This window comes from Microchirus variegatus (assembly GCF_963457635.1).
Source record: "Microchirus variegatus genome assembly, chromosome: 3".
NCBI lineage: Eukaryota > Metazoa > Chordata > Actinopteri > Pleuronectiformes > Soleidae > Microchirus > Microchirus variegatus.
The window spans coordinates 36,738,597-36,764,005 of record NC_139804.1 but is presented as its reverse complement, the minus strand read 5'-3'; the positions used below and the strand labels follow the sequence as shown (position 1 = coordinate 36,764,005).

Sequence of the window (25,409 nt, the reverse complement as noted above, 5' to 3'; positions counted from 1 at the left end):
AAATAAAATATGTAAATAAAATAAAATAAAATAAAATAAAATAAAATAAAATTAAATTAAATTAAATTAAATTAAATTAAATTAAATTAAATTAAATTAAATTAAATTAAATTAAATTAAATATCCCTCCCCGTCCCCCTTAAAAAACAATGGCTGATTTGCAATGACATCTCAGTAGAAAACCCCCCTAAAGGGGCCCCACCTCACGTTAACCTGTGAAGTTATCGTTCTGCAAGTTGTAAAATATAAGTGTAATGCATATCTTTTTTTACTAAGTTTATATATTTTTTTTACAGTTATTTACAGTATTTTATTGTTCTATATATTTATATTGTTTTATAATGTGGGTTCTTAACAGTGTAATGTATTTTTTAACTAAGTTTATATAGTTGTTTTTAAGGCTATTTACAGTATTTTATTGTTCTTTACATTTAAATGTTCACATACTTTTTAATTACAAGGTTTTTCCATGTTATTTAAAAAAAAAATATATATATATATTTTGAACTCGTATTTTTTTTTCGTTGGTGTCAGATTATTTATAACGTAATGGTGATGAACACTGGTTGGAAGGAAGGGGCCCCCTGGGATGTTTTGCTAAGGGCCCCTACAGACTCTAGGACCGCCTCTGTGGATCTGATTGCTCTTCTGTGCAACTTTTGCTGTCGTTTCACTGATTTCCTTTAGTTAAATATGTGTTCAACCAGCTGCTGAAGTGAGTCAGAGGAGGTATTTTCCTAAGTCAAGTGTGTGAACGCACCCGAGGACTTTTACAGGATCCAGGAACAGGATGTAGCTCCCTCCTCCTTTCCTTTCCTTTCCTCTCCTCCTTTCCTCTCCTCCTCTGCTGCTGCTGTGGGAGGAGGATGCGTCGTTAAGGAGGCGTTGAAGTTCAATTAGGACCTGCCCACACCACATCACTGCCTCCACACAAGAAAGAAAGAAAGAAAGAAAGTAGTGTGTGTTAGTGTGAGAGTGGACGCAGTGTAGCGAGTCTCTGCTCACGGCTGCTCCACTCATGTTTGTCCGCTAGTGAGGAAGGAGGTCATGCATTCCACGGGCAGGTCGTGGCTGCTGCTCACGGGCTTCGTGCTCTTCTATGTCATCTACCTGCTGTTCGGCGCGCTGGTTTTCTCCAGCATCGAGCGGCCGGTGGAGGACAAGCTGCGCCGCGACATGGAGACGCTGACGCAGGAGTTCCTGAACCTCAGCTGCGTCAACCCCGCGTCCCTCGAGCGCTTTCTGGCGCAAGTGCTGGCGGCGAACAAGTACGGCGTCTCCGTGCTCAGGAACTCCTCCGCCACGTCCAACTGGGACCTGGCGTCGTCCATGTTCTTCGCCAACACCCTGGTGACCACCGTGGGTGAGTTCGGGCCACAGCACGAAGGAATGTTTGGGTGGTTTTTACGCACGACGCACTTGACCCTTTTTGTTTGTGTGTGTGTGTGTTTTTCAAGCCCCTTTTTTTGTGTGACAGGAGACACGAACATAAACAACCAAACAGTTATTGTGTTTGTCTGTGGATGATGGAGAGAAAACACACGCAAACATTTAGTGATGGAGAGATTTAGTGCTGGTATTTGACCACGTGTCGTAGATGATGGTTAAAGTTGCAGCTGTGCATTTTAAGTCATTTAAGTCACACACAAAAAAGTTAATTGAGTCAAAGTATAATTAATGCTGCTCATAAATCACAAGACTTTTTGAGGACTATTGAGTAGTAGAATATTCCCAAAATAAAATATATCAAAGAAGACACACAAATTGTAGCAGTTGTATTTAAATATTATATATTGTATTCATTAAAAATGCAATTTTAAGTTGAATTGCACCAGAAATCAGGAAAGTGACTTCATATGAACTGTGGATACTGCAGGGTCTTCAATAACATTACATTATCTACAATATAAACACACACACGCATATATTCCAATACTACAATATTCTTGTTCTTGTATTTCACTTCTGCCTGAAGTTTAAAGCTAATTTATTGGTTGTTGGCAACGTTCCATCACCGTTTAAATGACTACATTTCACTTGTAGATGGATGATGAGGTGAATTAATGCACCACAACTCCAGAAAAATACTTTGTGTGCAACTTTTCAATTGTTTGGTCTCAGTTAAAGGTGTTTCAAAGTCTGAACTTTAAAATGTGTGTTACATTCAAACCGTTGTCACGCGAGTTCACACTGTTGTGATGAGACTAAAATCGTCTCCACACGACTCTGTGTTTCTCAGTAAAGTGGTGTTTTTTTAAGTGTCGCGTCCACCTGCGACATTCCTGCGTCACTGGAGAACGGCTGAAGACTCAAAGAAAGAGGCCACGAAACGTATATACAAGTCGGCACCCTGCGCTGCCCCTGTATACGCACCGGCGCTCCCTCAGTCAGGTCTGATAGATTCAACCACAGCGCGCTCTTGTTGTTTCTCTTAATCGGAATATCAGAATAAATCCCCTTGAGGTTCAAGAGGCTCAGATTATTTGCGATTAGATTTAAATGTTTAACGGTACATTGAAATGTTCCAGGATGTTGTCGCATTTTTCTTTTCTCTGTTAGAGGAAGTACACACAGCTGTGTCACAGTTGGTCTTTGTGTGGGACTGTCCAAGGTGTAATATTCACACTGTAATTTCCTCATGTCGTTATCTGAACGTGAGTTAAAATCACAGCAGCGTCTGTGACCATTCGAAGTTTTTGGACGAGGATAATCATAATGTGTGGATGCAGTTTTGGGTTGGAAAAGTCCAAACACTGTGGTCTTCAGTGGACCGGTCCTCACTAAACCCTCAAACACCACTGACCTCTTTAAGGTCATTGAGACGTGCTCGTACAGGGAAGAGGAAGTAGTTTATTTAAGTCATTTATTTGGTGTGGTGTTTCAGGACGATCATGCACACACAGGCCACATCATCATCATCATCAGTATATGATGGTCCGCTGACATCGTTCAGCTCTACATGTCCTTCACACGGAGGTTAATCAGTCATCATGGTGGCAAACGTGTTTCCTATACATGTTCTAATAAAGTGATTCATATATAAATGCAGCGTGTGGTCACGACATCAACCCATCTGATTGTGTCGTTTCAGATAGAGCTGAAACGATTAATCGATTACTAAATTAATCGGCAACTATTTTGATCATGGATAATCAGTTTGAAGCTTTTTTCATGATTAAAACAAGATTTCTGATCGTTTTAGCCTTTAAATGTTAATATTTTCTTCGTTTCTTTGCTCCACATAACAAAGAAATCATTAAAACTGAATCATTTTGTTTTGTGGACAAAACAAGACATTCAAGAACATCGTCATTTCAGGTTTGACAAACACTGATCAACGTTTTTTAACACTTTCTGACATTTTATGGACCAAATGATTCATCGATTAATCGAGAAAATAATCGACAGATTAATCGTTTACGAAAATAATCGTTAGTTGCAGCTCTAGTTTCAGATTAAAATTTTGATTAGAAAACGATTAATCGTTCTGCAGACATTCATCTATGGGTAATCTCTGCAGTGTCTGGATTTCAGTCAACATATGGAATTAGTTGTTGTTACTTTTAATGCGTTTATATCAGGATTTTTAATGAAAGTTAAAAAGTGATCACAGCCACAGAATCAACCTTGATCACTAATGTTTTTTTTGGTTGATCTTTCACCATAAATGAATTTGTAGTTTGAGCGCAGATTAAATAGTTTGAAGTTTAAATGTAGAATCCACTATGATGGGAAAAATATCATTTAAAGGTGCATTATGTAATAAATCATAAAATCCTCCTAATATGTCTCAGGAATAATGTTCATATAACAAACTGAACTCACCAACAGCAACAGTACAGACAAAATATTTGCATTAAAAAAATATTTTGCAGACTGCAAATCATGTTTTGAAATCATGTTTTGTCATGTGGCGCCACCTACCGCCGTCTACCAATCATTGCAGTCAGTAGAGTCTCAGCTGCCGAGCAACCATGGGTTGCCAGTTACGTCAGAAAAGGAAACCTAAAAGACCTCTGTGTTTTGAATTTGAATGTAGTAACCGTTTTTGACCACATTCTTACATATGGCACCTTTAAAATATAATTTTTTTTTCCAACCAAATTGATTTATTGGGAAAGATGAATTGATCCATCACTGCTTTGCCAAGAAATGATAATAAAAGGACAAAGTTCTGACTACGTTTTTTGTTTCATGTAAAACAAACGTACGTTTATCACCTGACATGTAGACGCACATGTCTACAGCTACTCATTGTACTCGGTGTGTGATCATAGTTCCGTCACACGGTGAAGCCGTGGAGGCTTTAATTGTGATGATATCTAAGCAAATGACCGTTGAAACACGCGTCAGAGACTCACATGGACACAGACTGAGGGAAATGGAAATGTGTGCGTGAAGCAGAACAGAAGTCAGGAGGTCGATGGCCTCGTGTGTTTGAGTTTGATGTGTCGCGTTCTGGGAATTTCTGAGATGATAAACTAGGGCCGGGGGGCGATATGGCCTCAAATCAATATCACGATAAATTGAGCAGCTTACCTCGATAACGATAAATGAACGATAAGTTTGGTTGCAAAATGACGTCATTGCCTAATTTGCATAATTGACCATTTGCCACACAGCCAAAAACATCTTTTATTTTGTCTTCTTTTTTCTTTTTCTTTTAATGATCGAATGTACCGATAACGGCAAGATTATCGTCGTAAAACGATATATATATATATATTTTCGATATATCGCCCAGTCCTATAATAAACAGACATACTCTTATTGTAGCCCAGAGATGGTCTTCTGCACAACTTGGTTATCATGAGTGTTTATTATTTAAATAACCTCATCTGGTCATTATCCTCTGACCTCCAGCTACAGCAAGACATTTTCTCCCAGACGACTGCTGCTCCCTGGCTATGTTCTTTGTTGTCTCTGTAGAGCTGGTTCTAAAATACTGAGACCTTTCACCTTTCCTTTCCATTCTGATGTTCAGTTTGCAGCAGATCACCTTGACAATGTCTACACGCCTAAAGCCTCTGTATTTGCTTTAACAGGCAGGTGTATCTAATAAAGTCACTGAGTCACAGAGGACAGAAATGAAACGCCAGCAGGAAAACAAACTCTCGTAATCATGTGAGCTTTCTGGTTGATGCACAAAAAACACTAATTGTAGATTTTCCAGGCTGAACATCCTCAGGAATTGCTTACAGGCAGAACAGAGGAGATGTAAAATGGTGTTTGTGTTGATATAGAAACCATGGAAATGGTTTTGCACACACTCGTCTGCTGTGGTCCTCGTCTTGTCTCGCTCCTCCACCTCTAAAGCCCAATTTATACTTCTGCGTAAAGTGCTCTGCGTCGACGCAGAGCCTGTCGAAGAGCCTCTACGTCGTCTCCGACTGCACGAAATATTTTTTAAGTGTCCGTCACTCCGTCAAGGGACCACGGAGACGGCAAGAGCTGCGATTGGTCCTCAGGACAGGCCGAGCTAAGCTGCTCTGTGCCGGCTCACAGTGAGCACCGAGCGTCCACAGACGCGGAGCTGATCCCCGCCGATAACGTCGCTGCCAAACTATAAATACGTCATATCTTAATACACACAGCACATGTTTAGACTCTAAATGGCCAATTTCTCGCCTCAAATTATCTTAAAACTGCGTTCCGTGACACAGAAAAGTGAGAAACGGCCACTGTTTCAACAACAACAGTCTTTCTCTCTCTTTCTCTCTCGGACGCCATTGCTCACTGTAGCCTGAAGCAGAACAATCTTGCGCAGCGACCCCTACTGATCGGGCGGGAAATTGCAGCGCGTGTCCGTCACCGCGACGCAGAAGTATAAATGCTCGAGGCGTCTCCGTGGTGACGCAGTCGGATAACGCATTACGCAGTCTGAGAAGTATAATGTGGCCTTAAATGTGTCCTCCCTCTCTCCAGGTTACGGCCACACCACTCCTCTGTCAGACACCGGGAAGGCCTTCTCCATCGTCTACGCCCTGTTGGGAGTCCCCTTCACCATGCTGGTGCTCACCGCCTGCGTCCAGAGGCTCATGTACCCGCTGGTCCTGGCTCCCGTCGGCCTCCTGCAGCGCTCGGGGATGGAGCCTCGGTCGGCCACCGCCGTCCACCTCCTGCTGCTGCTGCTCGTGGTGGTGATGTGCTTCTTGCTGGCGCCGGCGGCCATTTTCAGCCTCTTGGAGACGTCGTGGTCGTTTTTGGACGGCGTGTACTTTTGTTTCATCTCGCTGTGCACCATTGGACTCGGCGACTTTGTTCCAGGGACGCAGCCGGGGCAGCAGTACAGGCCGCTGTATCAGGTCTCTGTCATGGGTGAGTGCTGCTCTTATCACATCATATCAGTAGATCAGATGTTCGTTGGTGTGCTTGCTGATTTGCATATTTGGTCAGCTCCTGCTCCTAGACCTTTTGCGATATCCAACTCTGGGACGTCCGGCCAGAACCGGTGTAGCGAGGATATTGAAGACAGTGTTACTGACCCTAGTGTCGTTCTTCCGCCATATTGGATTGAACAGAAAGCGAAACTAAACTTTCACAGATCGCAAAGTTTGTCCGATCTTCACGAAACTTGACGTACATCGTCCTTGGACCAAGCCTCGCAAAAGTTATCGGAAGGATTTTTTTGCCCCTTAAAGCCAGACGAAATCGCCAAACAGGAAGTTAGCATCGGGCTTGCATTAGTGAAATGCACCCGAGCAAGCACGATCCACAGTTCCCCCGGAAATGCATTCTAGTTTGATCTGTCACCCAAAATTTAGAGCAGCTAGTTTGACCAATTCCCAATTTTATGTCCTCGTATCTTTAATTTCTTATGCGTGCATTAAAGTCTTAATCTCTTAAACGGGTAGTTTTGTCCTTAAGCTTTACTCAAAACTTTTAGATACAAACAAATGACCGTTGGATTCAAGGAGTTGTCGCTCATTACTCACCGGGTTGCCGCCAAAGTGCCTCCAGGATTTCTCGCCAACGTTTTATATTTTTTAACTACTGCATGTCGTCAAAGAGGCAGATGTACTGTTGCCAAAGCTCAACCAAACGTTCTTCAGTGTCATTATTCCACCAAACGGTGGAAAAAGAAGACTATTGAGCGGCTGATTTTAAATAAACATAAATCAGCCCCTCAGTATTCTCTCTATGTCTCTCAGTATTGGTGGCGTTTTGATCTTTGTGTGCACACATGATTATGTTAACATTAAGACAGACGGAGGCAACAGCAACATTGCGCTAGTAAAGTGAGACGGCTGCGAACGGGTTTGAGTTCAGGTCTGATTTCGTTTTTCACGAAAACCAAAAATACCAAACAACAAAAATCATCAAAAAAATGTAAACTGAAAAAAATATGTATAATGTATTGTAACAAATCAAATTTCTTTTTTGAGAAAAAAAAGACATGAGATTTTTATTTACTTTATTTACTCTAAAACACCGTAGCCATAAAAAAAAACCTCACTCAAAAGCTACTTGATGTCTCTCTGTACTCTCATCCAGTTACTAGTTACTAAGGTTGGGTCATGACTCATAAGCAGGATATATTTGATAAGGTGTCGTCTCGTCTTTCTCGACACGGTGATGTTAGCGTCAGAGTTTGCTCAGCAAAAGTCTTGAAAACGCATGGTTGATTTGGTGCAGTCACATGATTAGAGTCTCTAAATGTGTCTTTGAGGAGCTGACACTTGGCAAATGACTTTGAGTAGTTTTCTCACCAACGGTGATGGTGATATCTGGGAGTAATAATGTCTGAAACTGATGAATTTTGGAAATGAACACATTTACTGTAGATTTCCTGCAGCTCATGCAGCTTTTAAACATGTACTAATGATTCTGAATACTTCAAAAATGACACAATTTTTCAACTGCCAAAACTTTTTTGTCATTTATTTGTTTTGTTGGAAGTGTGTTTTTCACATTCACGTCTATAAAGATGGGAAAGGGACGGTACAGTAAATAAATTTAAAAAAGAATCTTGTCATACAATACTCAAAACAACGCCAAATCGTTTTATTTCATGTAAAAGTCGTTTTTCTACTCTTTCGAGGTTGGGCATCAACTTTACATGTGATATTATCTTCAGTTTAAGGAACAAATAGTTTTTTTGGGGCTCCAGATTCATATCATTTTGGTGCAGAGGGGACAAAAATGGCTCTTTTCATGCTAAATGTTGCAGACCCCTGGCCTAACCCATTGACGTGTATAACTTCCACCGTATTTTCCAGGCAATATGTCGTGCAACTTCTCGTTATCGGCTGTTTTCTGAAGATGTGACGATGGTTGATAGTTGATGTGCTCCAGGACGCCAAAACAGTTGGGAACAACATTCTGAGAGATGCTGGGATCGGATTACTGCCGTAAACTAAAGCCCAATTTATACTTCTGCGTAAAGTCCTCTGCGTCGACGAAGAGCCTGTCGAAGAGCCTCTACGTCGTGTCCGTCACTCCCTCAAGGGACAACGGAGATGGCAAGAGCTGCGATTGGTCCTCAGGACAGGCCGAGCTAAGCTGCTTTGTGCCGGCTCACAGTGAGCACCGAGCGCCCACAGAGGCGGAGCTGATCACCGCCGACAACGTCGCTGCCAAACTATAAATACGTCATATCTTAACACACACAGCACATGTTTAGACTCTAAATGGCCAATTTCTCACCTCAAATTATCTTAAAACTGCGTTCCGTCACACAGAAAAGTGAGAAACGGCCACTGTTTCAACAACAACAGTCTTTCTCTCTCTTTCTTTCTCTGACGCCATTGCTCACTGTAGCCAGAAGCAGAACAACCTTGCGCAGCGACCCCTACTGATCGGGCGGGAAATTGCAGCGCGTGTCCGTCAGTCGGATAACGTATACGCAGTCGGAGAAGTATAATGTGGCCTTAAGTGAGCAGAGAAGGAATCCACAGGAACCTGATAATGGCTTATATACGTAAATACTGTTGTATGTGCTTTCTTGTGATGTCTAAGCACTCTTCAGAGGAGGATGGGGGGGCGGAGTTTATGAGAAAGTTGACAGTTGAGATTCCTTCCATCATTGTGGAAAGCACCTTGGTGTCATGATGAGAGTCAAATACGTTGAACGGTGAACTCTGACTCATTTTTGCAGAACCTTTTCCTGCCACTATGGCGGTGGAAAGAACCAGAGTCACACGACGTCTGGAGCTCTATATAGTAAATGTAATGGAAGCATGATGGCGGATATACTGTATGTTACACAGGGATCCCAAAGCAGCGCATGTACACGTCCTCTATCTATTATTTTCCAGCCTTTTAGCCTCATTGTTGACCCACGTTACAATATATTAGCACATGTTTTCTTGAGAGAGCTACAATTAGAACACGAGTATGAAACCTGGTCATCTCCACGATGAGGTTCCGTCCTGCTTTTCCAGGGTGAAGAGAGTCTGACCCTTGCTGCCGTGCAATGCCGTTTTGCTTTCTCACCTCCCAAATGTGACATGTAGCACCTCGCGCTGCTGCTGCTGCTGCTGCCCTGGTTTTCAGCTCGCTGACTTCATCTGGGCAGCTGAGCTGAAATTGAAGTTCATTCTTGTGTGTCATGACACGGACGTGATAATGTCCAGGGTGACGTTTGTGGTATTTGATGGAGGTTTGTTTTCTCTCCTAACTCCTAAGTAGGGATGGGAATCAGCATCAGTCACTATTGGTCCCATAGTCAGTTATTATCCATATTAGGGGCTGATGATTTGAGTCGTTTTCCACTTAAAGGGACAATATGTAGTATTTATGGGTTTATATAACCCAAAATCCACTCTTTTATACATATTATGTGCTCCTGCATTGTCTAGTCGCTGTATAATAGTTTTTGTTTCATTTTCGTAGTGTTTCAAAAAGTCATGTAAAATAACATGGTCGCGGGCCGTGGTTGCATAGCCACTGTTAGCAGAGAGACGCCATGTTTCTACCGGAGCCTGTAAGGACAAACGCGAGAGAACAAATCAAGCGTCTCTTTACTTGTAGCTGAAGTCCCGCCTCCTCTCTCTCCGCTTCGTCTGCTACGGCCGCGGTAGCTCCGCCCTCTCCCTCGCCTCACGAACCTCATCTGCTGACACGGAGAAAGACGACGAGGACGACATTTGACCTGCTGCGGATACTGTAGCGCTCAGGGAAGGGAGGGGGTGAGCAGAGGAGCAGTTCTTTGTTGTAAATTTCAGTCTCTCCTCTAGATGTCACTATAAACTACTTACTTCCCCTTTAAGGCCACATTATACTTCTCCGACTGCGTCACCACGGAGACGCCTCGAGCCTTCATACTTCTCCGTCGTGGTGACAGATACGTGCTGCAATTTCCCGCCTGATCAGTAGGGGTCGCTGTGCAAGGTTGTTGTGCTTTTGTCTACAGTGAGCAATGGTGTCCGAGAAAGAAAGAGAGAGAAAGACTGTTGTTGTTGAAACAGTAGCTGTTTCTCACTTTTCTGTGTGACGGAACGCAGTTTTAAGATAATTTGAGGCGAGAAATTGGCCATTTAGAGTCTAAACGTGCTGTGTGTGTTAAAGGTGAAGTAAGTAGTTTATAGTGCCATCTAGAGGAGAGGCTGAAATTTACAACAAAGAACTGCTCCTCTGCTCACCCCCTCCCTTCCCTGAGCGCTACGGTGTCCTCAGCTGGTCAAATGTCGTCCTCGTCGTCTTTCTCCGTGTCAGCAGATGAGGTTCGTGAGGCGAGGGAGAGGGCGGAGCTACCGCGGCTGTAGCAGACCAAGCGGAGAGAGTGGAGGCGGGACTTCAGCTACAAGTAAAGAGAAGCTTGATTTGTTCTCTCGCGTTTGTCCTTACAGGCTCCTGTAGAAACATGGCGTCTCTCTGCTAACAGTGGCTATGCAACCACGGCCCGCGACCATGTTATTTTACATGACTTTTTGAAACACTACGAAAATCAAACAAAAACTATTATACAGCGACTAGACAATGCAGGAGCACATAATATGTATAAAAAAGTGGATTTTGGGTTATATAAACCCATAAATACTACACAGTGTCCCTTTAAGATATGACTTATTTATAGTTTGGCAGCGACGTTGTCGGCGGGGATCAGCTCCGCCTCTGTGGACGCTCAGTGCCACTGTGAGCCGGCACAGAGCAGCTTCCCTCGGCCTGTCCTGAGGACCAATCGCAGCCGTCTCCGTTGTCCCTTGACGGAGTGACGGACACTTAAAAAATATTTCGTGCAGTCGGAGACGACGCAGAGACTCTTCGACAGGCTCTGCGTCGACGCAGAGCACTTTACGCAGGAGTATAAATTGGGCTTTAGTGAGTCATGATATTAAAGCTTGAGTAGACGAGATCACTGACGTCTAATATGACCCAAGGTGATCTCCCCACCTCTGACCAGGCTCTGCTCATAGCGACACGTGTTGATGTTTTATTATGTTTATTGTACAACTCTTTTAGAGTCTTCTTTTGTCTTGTAGAACGGTCAACTAGCCACGCCCTCTGTCTCTGAACTGACCTGTGATTGGTTAATGTCCTCCGTCACTGGCCAGATTTCTAGATTGGCTGCAAAAGTCTAGTTCTTATAGCGGAGGGTTATTATTGAACAGGCTGTTTATCATAACCTTTTTTTTGCTGGGAAAAATGCTGCGAAATAAACACTTGTAATCTGAAAGTACATGTGACTTCAGATTTGGAAGAAAACATCACAACAAATATCAGATGTGTGTCAACATGACACTGCGAGCTTTTATCAGCGCTGACACTGTTCCTGTCCATTTATGTTAGATGTTGATGATGATGATGATAAATGTGCCTCTTGGTTCAAACCTTCCACTGGACCCTCGAGGGTTCTCTGTCCTTGTTTGGATCCAGTTCACCGTCACATGACGGAGGTTGTTTTCATAGCTGTGCTCTTGTTTCTCTGCCTCCGAGTTGCTGTTTTTCCTCGGTTACGGAATCGGGCGAGAATGAGGTTTTTGTCTGCAAGTAGCCAGGCTGTTTTTTACCCCCTCAAAAAACCTGTTAGAAACCTGGGTTTAAAGGGGTTTGGTATTCATTCCCAGGTCAAACATGAAATTATTTCCCTGATTTCATGTGTGATAAGATCAGAGACACCTGATCCAGGTGAATGTGATTCCTTCCCTGTCTTTTCTCTGTAAAACCTCGACTTGTGTGCAGAAGGAGGCCCAGTGGTTCACTCATGACACTCGTGTTGTTTTCCTCGGCCTGTATTATATAATAGTGATGTAGCTCGAGTCAGATTAGCTTCTGCTGCAGGTTGTGAGGAGGATTAGTGACCTGACTGGGATTGTGGGGCTGTTGTTGCTCTCGGCCTGACTTTTTTTTATTTTTTTTAAACCACACTTGTTTCACCTGCAGAGGTGCTGTGATACTGTGCATCAGGACAGGTCACTGGATTGGTTTTCAGAAAAAGATAAAAAGTGAAATCTGAGACGTCGATGTCGATGCTTCACTTAAACGGAGGCAACATGCTGTGATGAGAGACGTCTGCTATAGACGACAAGGATGTGAGCGATGGCTGCAAATGTATGACGCACAGCTGGAACGTTTTTGTTATTGAAATGACTAACGGCTCGGTGGGAAATCCAATCCGACTTTATTTATAAAGCACTTTGACGCTAACGAGAGTAAGACGATAAAGCCAATATCTCAACCGGAGTTAAAAGCCCAAGAGAAAAAATGTGTTTTAATAGAAGACGGGAAGAGAGTGGACCTGGCTGATGTGCAACAGTCGTCTCTGAGCTTCCTCTTAGTCTCGAGGACGACTAACCGTGACTGAGAGTGTGCAGGTCGTAAAAAGATACTGTGGGGCAAGACCATGAAGACCTTTAAAAACAAATAAAAGAACTTTTAAAATCAATCCAGAAACGGACGGCGAGCCAGTGAAGTGCCGCTAAAATAGTGCGGCGGTTTTTTCGTACCAGTTAAAAGCCGAGCAGTGGCGTTTTGAAACAACGTGGGCTTTTATTCTGAAAATATCACTTTAGTTGTGTAACATCCCAGGGTTAAACACATAGCATGAGTAAAGATTTATAGTTTATTATAAGGTAAATCCATGAGTAATTGTTTGAAATAATCATGATTTAAATTTTTGCAAGTTGTAAAATATAAGTGTAATGCATATCTTTTTTTACTAAGTTTATATAGTTTTTTAAAAGCTTAACTTGGCTTTATTTACAGTATTTTATTGTTCTTTACATTTATAGTTTCACATACTTTTTAATAACAAGGTTTTTCCATGTTATTTCATTCATTTCGGAAAAAAAAAAATGAACTTGTACATTTTTCGTTGGTGTCAGATTATTTATAACATAATGATGGTGATGAACACTGGTTGGAAGGAAGGGCCCCCTGGGAATTTTTGCTTAGGGCCCCTACAGACTCTAGAACCGCCTCTGTTTACATGTGGCTTATTTCTTTCATACATAACATAATTCTTGTGTCCATTCCCTTTTTTTTTTTAAATGTTCTGCTTGTTCTGTGGATCAAGCCTCACCCCGACAACAAATGTCATCGAAAAATCGGATTAGTAGACTTCAGAGTGTTCTTTACTGTCGCCAAACAGACGACGCGGTATCGGTCACAAAGTCTAACGTTTATTAAAGATTAAAAGTCGACTGGCTGAACCTGTTTCACTTCAGTTCTGTGATTAATGAAAGTCATTAACTCAACCTCTCAGTGAAAGCCTCACTTCAGGGTCTGTGTAATCCTACACTGTTCCCCCCTCAATAGTCCACCTCCTTGTTCAGTGAAGGGCTTTTTGTCTTTTTGATGTGAACTCTGTGGTTGATGTGAGGCACTTTGTTCTATATACAGTACGTGACGGAGGGAAAACACAGTGGCTTCAAGACAAACTTATGAATCAGAGCAGAAACGACAGATTTTCTTTTTCACCTTTGGCACTTTCTACACTCTTCTGTACGTCGGTAGACGGTAGAGCTGCAACTAACGATTGTTTTTGTAATCGATGAATCTGTCGATTATTTTCTCGATTAATCGATGAATCGCTTGGTCCATAAAATGTCAGAAAATGTTAAAAAAAAAAACATTGATCAGTGTTTGTCCGAACCTGGAAATGACGATGTTCTTGAAGGATTCTTTAATGATTTTGTTATGTGGAGCAAATACTAAGAAAATATTCACATTTAAGAAGCTAAAACGATCAGAAATCTTGTTTTAATCATGAAAAAAAGCTTCAAACAGATTAATCGATTATCAAAATAGTTGGCGATTAATTTAGTAATTGATTAATAGTCTATTCATCGATTAATCGTTTCAGCTCTAGTAGACGGCGTATGCTACAGTGTCTAATACCAGGGTTCCTACGCAGCATGGAAAAGTATGGAATTTAATTTGAGTAATTTCCAGGTCTGGATAAGTATGGAAAAAATGTTTGTTTCCAGACTATTATCTCACTTTCTAAATGTAAATATATTAATATATACAAATCAAAACAAGTTGCTAACGCAACGTAGCCTACCTTTAGATGATAGGAAACTAATCAAGCTGGCTGTAGAGTGGTGTCTGGTTACCATGGTTACTGTTACTGACTGCAATTCTCACTTATTTATTATTTTCCAAACGTGTCGATCGAGCCAGACGCCTATTGTCGGCCGTGACGGCGTCACGGGTCGATGCAAGTTTTCCGAGGGCTGGCTTCATGAAAAATGAGTGAGGGATTTTCAAACCATTTATTTACATAATAAGCATCTAACAATTGGTGTTCAGATGCTTAATATTGACAGAAAAATCCTCCAAGAAGTGAAATTTTGAAATGGAAAATGTGTAGGAACTCTGGAATACCAAACCATAACCACTGGAAAAGTGTTTATGTATTTATTTATCTAGCTTTATTTATCCAGGAAAAGGTTCTTCAAGGGAGTCCTGGTCGCGATAGAGCAGCAAAGATGGTACAAATGGTTACAGAAACGAGACTTCAGATACGAAACTTGGAATATAAAAGTTAAAAGAGTAAAAAAAAAAAGAGGGAGATATAGATATATCGTCTTTATATTAGAGCTGCAACTAGCAATTATTTTCGTTAGTAATCTGTCCATTATTTTCTCGATTTTAATCTTTTTATCCATAAAAATGTCAGACAATGTTTGTCAAACCTGGGAATGACTATGTTCTCGAATGTCTGGTTTTGTCCACAAACCAAAATGATTGAGTTTTAATGATTTCTTCGTTATGTGGAGCAAAGAAACGAAAGAAAATGTTCACATTTAAGAAGCTAAAACGATCAGAAATCTTGAAATCTTCAAAATCTTCAAACTGATTCATCGATTATCAAAATAGTTGACGAATAAAGGTGCCATATGTAAGAATGTGGCCAAAAACGGTTACTACATTCAAATTCAAAACACAGAGGTCTTTTAGGTTTTCATTTTCTGAAGTAACTGGCAACCTGTGGTTACTCTGCAGCTGAGACTCTACTGACTGCAACGATTGGTAGACGGCGGTAGGTGGCGCCACATGACGCCAAAACATGATTTCAAAACATAAACATGATTTGCAGTCTGCAAAATATTTTTTTTTTAATGCAAATATTTTGTCTGTACTGTTGTTGTTGGTGAGTTCAGTTTGTTATATGAACATTATTCCTGAGTCTCTGTGACATATTAGGAGGATTTTATGATTTATTACATAATGCACCTTTAAATTTAGTAATTGATGAATTGTTTCAGCTCTTGTTCCTGTAAATGTTGAGTAATACGAGTCATGATCCCTGTACGTTCTCATGTGATAGAGGATTAGTCATATTAGTCATTTTGAGCAGAATCAGTCTCTCTCTGGCATTTTTATCCAAACCCTCTGATTGTTCGTTATATCAGAAAATATGAAAGACGGCTTCAGGTAAATGACTTCTCTTTGCAAAGATAGATAATCCTTTGTTGATTTTTATTATTATTATATTAATTGACGCCCGTCTGTGTCTCTGTGCTCCCTCCCTTTAGTCTACCTGTTTGTGGGTCTGATGATGATGTTCCTCCTGCTGCACACCTTCCACAAAATGGCCGACCTGCACGGCCTGACCACCTTCCTGCAGCTGCCGCACTGCGAGGAGACCGACGAGGACCGGGAGCCCATTGTGGACGGCAAGCTCGATCAGGAGTCGTCCTACCTGTCGGACAAAGGCGCCAGTAAACCCCTGGAGCCGGGCTCCCAGCCCTCGTACAACAGCATCAACAAAGGCTGAAGTGTGGAGGAACACGAAGTTGGAGCTTCTACCTCTGTGGACCCCCCCCCGTGGTCTTGGAGCTGAATCTTAATTCTTATCTTCATTTTTTTTTTTTGTCTTTATAGAAGCGGGGGGAAAAAACCCCACCTTTTTAGAAGTGTGCGATATTAGCAACGAGGAAGATGAGATGAGAGTTTTGTAATTCAGCTTTTAGGAGAAAACAGTTCAGTGACTGGTCACGATATCACTTCCTGTTTGATACAGACAATGGAAACTCATGTGGACACAGAAAAGCCCTTTTCCTGCTTCACACGGGTGTAAGTGTGGTGTGTTCAGGCTCAGGATCACATGTGAACGGCTCGTTCCAAAGCTTTTGATACAGGTTTTTTTTTTTTCTTTCTCGGATCACTTTTTGATTTATGTTTCAGTGTTTGTTGTGTGTGTGTGTGTGTGTGTGTGTGTGTGTGGGGGGGGGGGGATGCTAGTTCAGGACTAACAAATAGTATCTTCATGTGTCTGTGGACGCACACTGTTATTTAAATTTTATACAAGTAGTTCTTTGTGCACCGGTGCCATCTTCAGCTGCTTCTTTGTATTTTTCACATTTGCACATTATTGAGAAAAAAAAAAACACCTGCCGACAATCGACTGGATGCAAATAAGTCGAATAAATACAGAACATTTGAGCAACGCTGAGGATTTCAAACAGCGAGGAAACAGATCTGCTCCAGATGTTTATTATAGTTGCCTTTATTTTTCCAGTGTCAACGTTGAGGCGTCTTCCTCTGTGTCAAAGAGCACAGGGCTGTCCTCCTTTGTGATGCTGCCCCCTGGTGTTCTGTCTGTGTAGTGCAACAAACGCGCTGCTGCTGAATTCTCCAGAGCAAAAGGTCGATGGTAAATTAGGGTTAAAGGGTAGAGAGGACTGAAGTGGAGAAAACACTGAAAAGGATGGTTTGGGGGAAAAGAGTGTCGTGGTTGTGAATGGAGAGCTGATCTTTGTCACTGGAACACCAATTGTTGCTTGATTGGATGGATTGAATCCATCAGAAGATAAAAAAAACACTTGAAGTGCACTTTAATGTTCACATTAGTTGTAGGGAATGGGATGGGATGGAATGGGGGAGAGGAGAGGAGGGGAGGGGGGGATCTCTTTTTATCCTGATACTGTAACGCAAGTTTGGCTTTGCTGTGTATGTTGTTGTAGCAGCTTAGCATTAAAATGTATTCATTTTGAAAAGTTGTGAATTAAATGTGAAAAAAAAAAAAACGCACTCATGTTTGTCATCTTTTTAGAGACTTTAAAACCCTGAGAAACCTGGACTCTGCACACACAGGTTGAGGTTCAATCCTCAGCTGTGCTGGTCTACATGCTGATGATGCTATTGGAGAAAGGAGTGTGACAGCTTTCATATACTGTGTGTGTGTGTGTGTGTGTGTGTGTGTGTGTGTGTGTGTGTGTGTGTGTGTGTGTGTGTGTGTGTGTGTGTGTGTGTGTGTGTTCTTGTACTTGCGGCATACTGACCATACAGAGTGAGGACATTTTGGCCGGTCCTCACTTTGTTTTCATTGAAATAACTTCCTTAGGTTGCTATAACATGCTATACTCAATTTGTCAAAAAAAAAAAAAAAAACATTTTGGACGACATAGTATAGTATGACTTTTTCTCAAATTTTGGACCAAATTTTTTTTTTTCAAAAAAGTTTTTCCCATTTTTTTTTTCAAAAACATTTTTCAAATTTTTTTTTCAAAAACATTTTTCAAATTTTTTTTTCAAAAACATTTTTCAAATTTTTTTTTCAAAAACATTTTTCAAATTTTTTTTTCAAAAACATTTTTCAATAATTTTTTTTTCAAAAAATGTTTTCAATTTTTTTTTCAAAAAATGTTTTCAATTTTTTTTTCAAAAAATGTTTTCAATATTTTTTTTCAAAAAGGATTTCCTGAAAATTTTTTCTTTTTGGGTCAAATTTTGGACAAAACATTTTGGGTCAGATTTTTTTTTTTTATTTTGATCGGCATAGTAGTATGATGTTTTTGTAAATGTTTTTTACATTTTTTTTTTCAATTTTTGGATGACAATATAGTATGACTTTTTTTTGTCAAATTTTGGGTCCAATTTTTTTTTTCAAATTTTGGTCGACATAGTATAGTATGACGCTTTTTCAAATTTTGGACCAAAAGATTTGGGTCAATTTTTTTTTTCAAATTTTGGACGACATAATGCATTATTATCATATAGTATATTATGACGTTTATGTCAAATTTTGGACCAAAAAAAATTTTTTTATGGTACCGCAACCAGTAGTTCTTTGTCATTCATGAAGTAGATATTTGTAATTGTGTTGATTTATAAAGTGGAAATGCTGGTCCTCACTTTGTCAGCAACCCAGTCCTCAGTATGCAGCAAGTACAAGAGTGTGTGTGTTTGTGCTTCCACACTTGCACTTGCCAATATGACCAACAGAGACCGCCAGAGGCTTGTTGCGTGAATGGGGTGAAGTCTGCCGTCTCTGATTGCCTTGTTGTGCGAGTGGTAAAACTGTAGTGTAAAGTACTTGGAGTGGTCATCAGGACTAGAAAAGTGCTGTGCAATACAGACCCTTCACCATTATGCACACAGTTTCTCTCATGAGGCAGTTTAGCCTACAGGGGTCACATATCTGGATAGTTCCACCAGTTGGTCAGAACTGAAGAAGTCTTTTGGTTGGGAGGGGAAACATCTTTAACTTGAGGAGGTCCAGGTGCCTACATCTGACTACTGAAGATGACTGAGAACCTTCAGACATTGTGAAATTAGTTTTACAGTCATCTCCAATTAACCAAACAACAATCTGCACATCCTTTGGCTGAGGGATCCTGAGAAACCCCACAGCAGGTTTAAAATCAAGAAACCTTTTGTTCTGTGGCAAATGTCTCCCAGAAAATGTGCTCAAAATCTAGTTTCAGCAGCAGTCATGACCTGACCTAACAGCCTTCATGTAGTTGGATGTCTGCAGTCACAGAGATACAGTATTGATCTAATCGTTTTCCCATTATCTTAGAACAATAACATTGTTCTGTTTGCCCTTCATCCCTTAAGATCAGTGCCTACTTGGCTCCATGTTCTTTTTATGTGAGGTACAAAAACCTTTTTCTTTCAGGACTCGACTGACAGGAGAATTTAAAGTTTTAATTTTTGTGATTTATTAAAAAAAAACATCAGTACAAGTGAACATAATATTAAAAAAAAAAAAAAAGTCTAAATAGTAGTAGAGCTTTTTGCTCTCAATTTTAAAAACAATCTTTACAATATTTGTACGGAAAATCAAAGTAAAATGACTGACATGACAGAATATTATAACACTACTGAACTGTTAAATATGGTAGAAATCGACTCATCTCTTCAACAAAACATGAATTATTTGAAACTGAATCCCTGCTGTTCATAAAGGACCTCTGCATAGAAAGCAACTGTGATCCATAAAACAGGATTTAATTGTACAAAAGTCTAACGTACATCGTGTGCTATAGCAGTGTTGGTTTAAAAGACGGATCAACATATAGAACAAACCACAGTAAAAGACCTTTCTTTTAAACAATATGCATTAATAACAGAACATTTAACAGACACCCATTTTATGGGTCAAAAAAGGGACAATTTAACCAAATCATACATGTAATGTGACTTTTAAATAAATACATAAACCACATGACATGACACATAAAATGCATATTATTAATCACAAAAGTGCAATATTCAGATGTAAACCAGACGACAAGATGACACCTAGTGGTGCTGATCAGTACTACATCTGCATAATGGAAGCTGCTGTGTAGTGGTTGTGATTTTAAAATACTGTGACACACACACACCAACAGGCTGGTTGGATGTTCGTCACATTTACACTCACGGTGATGTGATGTATACAATCGCAGTACTGTAAAGGCTCTTTGAATGAAAGCCTCTATTAAAAGACTCTTTCAGGGGCTGCACTGTGCATGGAGCCAAAAACAGAACCATGTGTTTGCTGAGCTTCAAACAGCTGCACTCTGTACTAAACAAAGAAACACTCGGATGACGACCTGTCGAGGCACAATTTAAAAACTGTGCTTGTTCTTAACTGCTACGGGGACAGATGATATGTGAAATGTAACCTTACTGCAACTCCAACTGTTCACTGAAACATTACAACCTTCAAGAAGTATGTACATCATTTGAAAAAAGGAAAAAAGTTATGCTAAATATAGAAAAATACAGATTTTCTAAATTTCTTCTCCTGGTAAAATATCTTTATCGCTGTTTTCAGAGACCCAACTCTTGTTTTACTTCTCTTTTTAAACCTTGACCTAATCTCTGGTCTGATATGGTTCTCCTTATTGAGACTCACTGATAAATGAGGTTGAATAATTTCTTCACAGAAGATCTGACCTCGAACTTTAGTGTTTCTACCGTTCTCCTTCCAACACCAGAACACATCACATTCTCCCAGAACTCACATTAAAATTACACACACGTGTCACAGGGGATATTTGTCCTACACCTCAGTCAAAGTTCAAACTTCTTCATTCAGTGACTCATCATTAAAGAGAGGAAAAAAAACATTTTTCATGTTTAGCTTTCTCCCTCACTTGACCTGTATTTTTTTCAGGAACTACAAAAATGCTTCTTTTTGTAGTTCATGATACAGTAAGAGCTGGCAGATGCATCGCTCCTGCGCAGCATTTTCCATCTTAGACATAAACCACTTCTACATCCCCAGAGCATTCTTACTACTTTCTAAAAACCTACAATACTCAGTTTCTTGAGCAACATATGTATAGAAAAACACAAAAGAATAATAGACACGTTTGACAGTCCTGCCTTTTGCCCTAAGAATTGTTAACTTCCACCAAGTTGGTAAAAGGCATTCAGGTTACTTTCCGTTTAAGTGGTTTTCTCGCGACACAATGAAGACGAGGCGATTAGGACTCCACCAGGATCTCCATCAGATGCTCCAGCTCAAGTCCTTGATTCTGGCCAGAGAAGAAAACGGACGGTGGCGACGAGAGAGAAGGTGAAACCGAGGACGACAGCGGGCTGAACGAGGAGAATGAAGGCAGGCACTTTAGATTCTGGTTAAGAGAGAGGGAGAAAGGGTGCGAGGAAGAAGAGGAGGGAGAGAAAGGCAGCAGGTAACGGGGGAGATCATCCCCAACTGGGTATCCACTCCCGTTGCCTCTAAGCCCAAGCACTCCCATGTCCCTTTCCAACAGGGATGTGTCTATATCCTGGAACAGATCTTCCACAGTGAGGTCACTGAGATAGCTGGACCTCATCGCCTCCATGTTGCTCTCTCGTGCCCTGCACTCTTCCTGCTGCTCCCAGCTCCCCCCATAGCCTCTGACCCCCTGTTTTGCCCATGCTGCGTTTCCCTCAGACGGCCTCGACAGATTCTCCAGGGATCGTAGAGGCGTCCGCTGAGCTGCCTGTGGACTGCCGTCAATGTTTGAGTCCAGTGCAGTGAGAATGGAAGAAATGGCAGCTGAAAGGGAGAAATCAGTATCAGTGGGCACGGATCCCCAATCCTCATCTTCCTCACCAACAGAAAGGGGAACATCGCATGTATTCAACGGGCAGCTTGCCGGATACCTACTTGTAGCAGAATTGGAGGGGTGATGCGAGGGAACCTCGGGGCAGGTGGCAAGTGCTGAGTCACTGTCAATCACTCCTTCTGCAGAGTGGTGTTTAGCTGGAACAACATTGTTCCAACTACTCTCCTGCTCTTGCTCCTGAAGTGCAGATGAAGAGCTGCAGGGTGGGATTGGCCCATCTACGCACGCAGATCTACAGGCCTCCAGGTTGATCTGCCGCAGTGTGTTTGCTATCAGCACAGACCTCCGCAGGCTGGGTTCGGGAAGCTCCTGGCCGTGCTGGTACTTGTTCAGAGAGACTGAGAACACAAACTGCCGTTGGCTCTCCCAGGTCGGACTGCTCCTGTCTGAAACCTCCACATCCTCGGGTGGGAATTTACGCTTCTGCCCCTTCATGATCATCGTTAAACTGCAAAACAAAACATGAACTGTTAGACTTAAAGCTAAGGATCACCAAATGTAAAAAATTTAGATCAGTTTCACCCGTTAAGGAAAGTAGGGTTTCATATTTCATACACAAAGATTGACCGTAAAGCCAAAATCAGGGCAGCCGATGGCCCACATATGATGCTGATTTTTTTGGCCAGTTTTTCTCCTCCATCTGATAAAATAAACGTTTAATAACAAATTATAGACATAATTGCTTAACTTAAACATTTATTGAACAACGCTCTTGATCCGTCTCTCAAAAAAAGTGTTTGGTGTATAACCTGCAGCATATTAAAAATAATCAACTTAATATGTGAAATAGTAGTCATATAAACTTTGGGATTCATGTTTAATTCATGTTTTTTTCCCCTGCCCCGTTATCCAGATGAAGACCGAGTGTGCTGAAAGGCATTCTGGGTAGTGGAGTTTGTGTGTGCAATGTGCTACATTCCAATGACGTAATTCACTCAAGAAGTTATATGAATGATTGATTACTCACAAATGGCTGCTTGGTCTCTTTTTGACCTTTATTCAGGTTCTATAGTAAGACAGTACTAACCCTTAACAACACTTCAGGCTCACGATTAATACTTTTTAATAAAATAACTTTGCTGACACGAAGTGCCACAAAAAAAGTAACTTCAATACAGTAAATAAATAGTTTTTAAATGTTACATTACCGAAAAAATGGTAAACCGGTAATTTTATTGGTATATCATCGTGGTTGAACTACAGTTAAGACTTGGCGATAATTAAATATCAAATGAATATAGATAAAACTAGTTTCATCAACTGATTTATGTACTGATATATGTATGGACTGCACAAACACACCAGCATTAGACTACATACACTATACAACGTATAATCAGTTTAAAAGTTTTACCTCGACTATGTGAAACGTTGTTTTTTTTTCTCAGTTTTTAGCCTTTTCAATAAATAACGCTAATATAATTCGTTTTGTGTTAAACATACGAGCGAAAACTGTACGTACGTAGAAATATAACCGTGTTGATAATGATGGTTGCTAACGTTCCGTGTGGAGGAGGCTTTTCAGCGGACTGAGTCACACTGTGTTGGGGGTTGTTACGATAGTTTCGTCGCGTAGGAGGGAAAACAAGAATCTTAAGAAAAGGCCGAAAAGTTTCAGCGCACGTTAACGTAAAGTAACGGCACGTTTGCGTGTGATACGTTTTCGTATCAAACCGGCTCGATTTTCTCTTTTTTTCTAAAAAGACAAGAAACACGTAAACTACTTTTAAAGCGATTAACGGTATCTTTAAACGAACAGACCTGTTGAATCACTTCCCGTCTCTCTGGTCCACAGACACCGCTGCTGCTCGAAAATCAGTTCCCCCCGCTTGTTCTTCGGTCCAGAGGTTAAAAAAAACAACGATCGTGTCAAGTTTGTAACTCGTTCAGAATTAAAACAAAAGTGATATTTTCGGGTTTTAAAAGGTTTTAAAAGGCGCAGCTCCGTCAGGCTCACCGACTGACTCGCTTCTTCTCCCGCCTGTGATTTTGAGTCGTACGCCACAACGTTTGCAGTTGGGGGGCTGGACGTGCCGAAAGGCATTGTGGGTAGTGTCGTTCATCTGCGCTGCATTCCAATACATACACGTTTTAAATATACGTTAAATGCCTTCAACGTACCGCACGTGTACAAAAACAACGCGATAACGAGATTGTTTATGCATTAACTTAACACACCATCCCGCTTTATTGGTTAATATTCACGCCGAAAGGTGTGGTGTGTGTGTTATTGTGTAATGTACATAGCAGTAATTCCTAAATGATGACATCAACGACGACAGAAAAGCAGAGGGACACGATTTTGTGAGTAAAAACACAAACGCAGACGTTATGTTGACATGTCAGGGTTTTCCCATTCAACATGTGTTTGCCCTTTTAATATAGTGAATGTAAAAGTTGATGTGAGAACTAATGAGCGGGAACTACTCAATAAGCGACACTATTTTTTAAAAATGTCGTCTACAAGATACGATTATCGATTAAAAAAACGGTAAAGTTTACATCCTACACGTGTCCACGTCCGTGCGAATTCATTCAATAAAATACACACGACTCCAAAACAGCTTTATAGTTCAGATTGTAGGAAAAAAGAGATTTACCTGAAAGCTTCCGTCGTCGGGCAGGGTCCGTGAACGCAACTGTGTCCTTCACTGCCCGTAAACCGTCAACATTTACAGTTTTTGTTTTGCTGTTTCAGGTTTAAATGTCCATAAATTCCAACCGGCGCTCGACTTTACACCTCACGAAGAAGGCATAAAGTCAACAAGTGAGCTAAATTGAAATAAATTACAAAAAACTTTAGCTCCTCCTTACAGCAGAGGAAAACAAAACAAAACAAAAACCACGAAGCAACTTCCTCCCGACACACTTTCAAAATTAAATATGCAATTATAATATAATATAATATACTGTAATATAGTGTAATATAATATTTAAAAAAAGTTAGTGTATACCCTGGACAGGTCACCAGTTAGTCTTTGCATGTTTTTGGACTTTGGGAGTAAACCGTCGTACCCACTTTTTTATTTTTGAAGGCAGTGTTTCCGGTGTAATGCTACCTCAGCTTGGTTATCTTGACATCTTTGTTGCCCACACGTGCTTCTCATCTGACTGTAGAGGAACGTGTTGTCATGGCGAAACTGAATGTGGTTCCCTTTTATTATATGTCACATATTATGTGAAAATGATACCAGTGACTGACAGCAGAAATATGTTCACTTTACTTTTATGCTAATAGATCTGTTTATTGTCTTTGTTTAATGTATTTGTCTGTCTTTATTTTTTTTTTTTAATGTGTCCCAATAAAAAAAAATCCAGTTAATTCAAATTCAAATGAGAGCAAAACCATAATATGGGTAGATATGGAGAGCCCTATGGGTTTAATGTAACTCGGTTTTGTTTTGTTATAAACTGAAAGTCTACCACATAACTGTGGTACTGTCTTGTAACTAAAGAGGACATTTTGTAATTCCTGAGTGTTGGAAACTAAATATATAACATTGCATTTATTCTGTTAAATGCACGGTTTATTCCCATGGTCGTTCTCTGTGTTGTGTTCCTACAGTAGTAGTATTGTAGACTTTTGTACATTAGCCCGTGCACATTCACATGACACTTTACTCGTTTACCACAACTGGTCTAACAAAAGTCTTTTTTTAAATTTATAACTGCTATGAAAAAGGAGGC

At 40.7% G+C, this 25,409-nt stretch overlaps 2 protein-coding genes across 2 annotated transcripts; one reads left to right on the top strand and one right to left on the bottom strand.

Annotated features, from left to right (window-relative positions):
* Positions 1-1,047: 1,047 nt before the first annotated feature.
* Positions 1,048-16,165, top strand: kcnk6 (potassium channel, subfamily K, member 6; the record flags this gene model as incomplete). Its single annotated transcript, XM_083887370.1, has 3 exons — positions 1,048-1,363; positions 5,926-6,318; positions 15,924-16,165. The coding sequence occupies 3 exons, from the start codon at positions 1,048-1,050 to the stop codon at positions 16,163-16,165; spliced, it is 951 nt and encodes a 316-aa protein (XP_083743496.1).
* A 4,927-nt stretch (positions 16,166-21,092) lies between these two features.
* On the bottom strand, positions 21,093-22,163 carry sertad3 (SERTA domain containing 3; the record flags this gene model as incomplete). The annotated part of the gene is made up of 1 exon (XM_083886157.1): positions 21,093-22,163. One exon carries the CDS (start codon positions 22,161-22,163, stop codon positions 21,093-21,095), a length of 1,071 nt encoding a protein of 356 aa, XP_083742283.1.
* Positions 22,164-25,409: the final 3,246 nt, after the last annotated feature.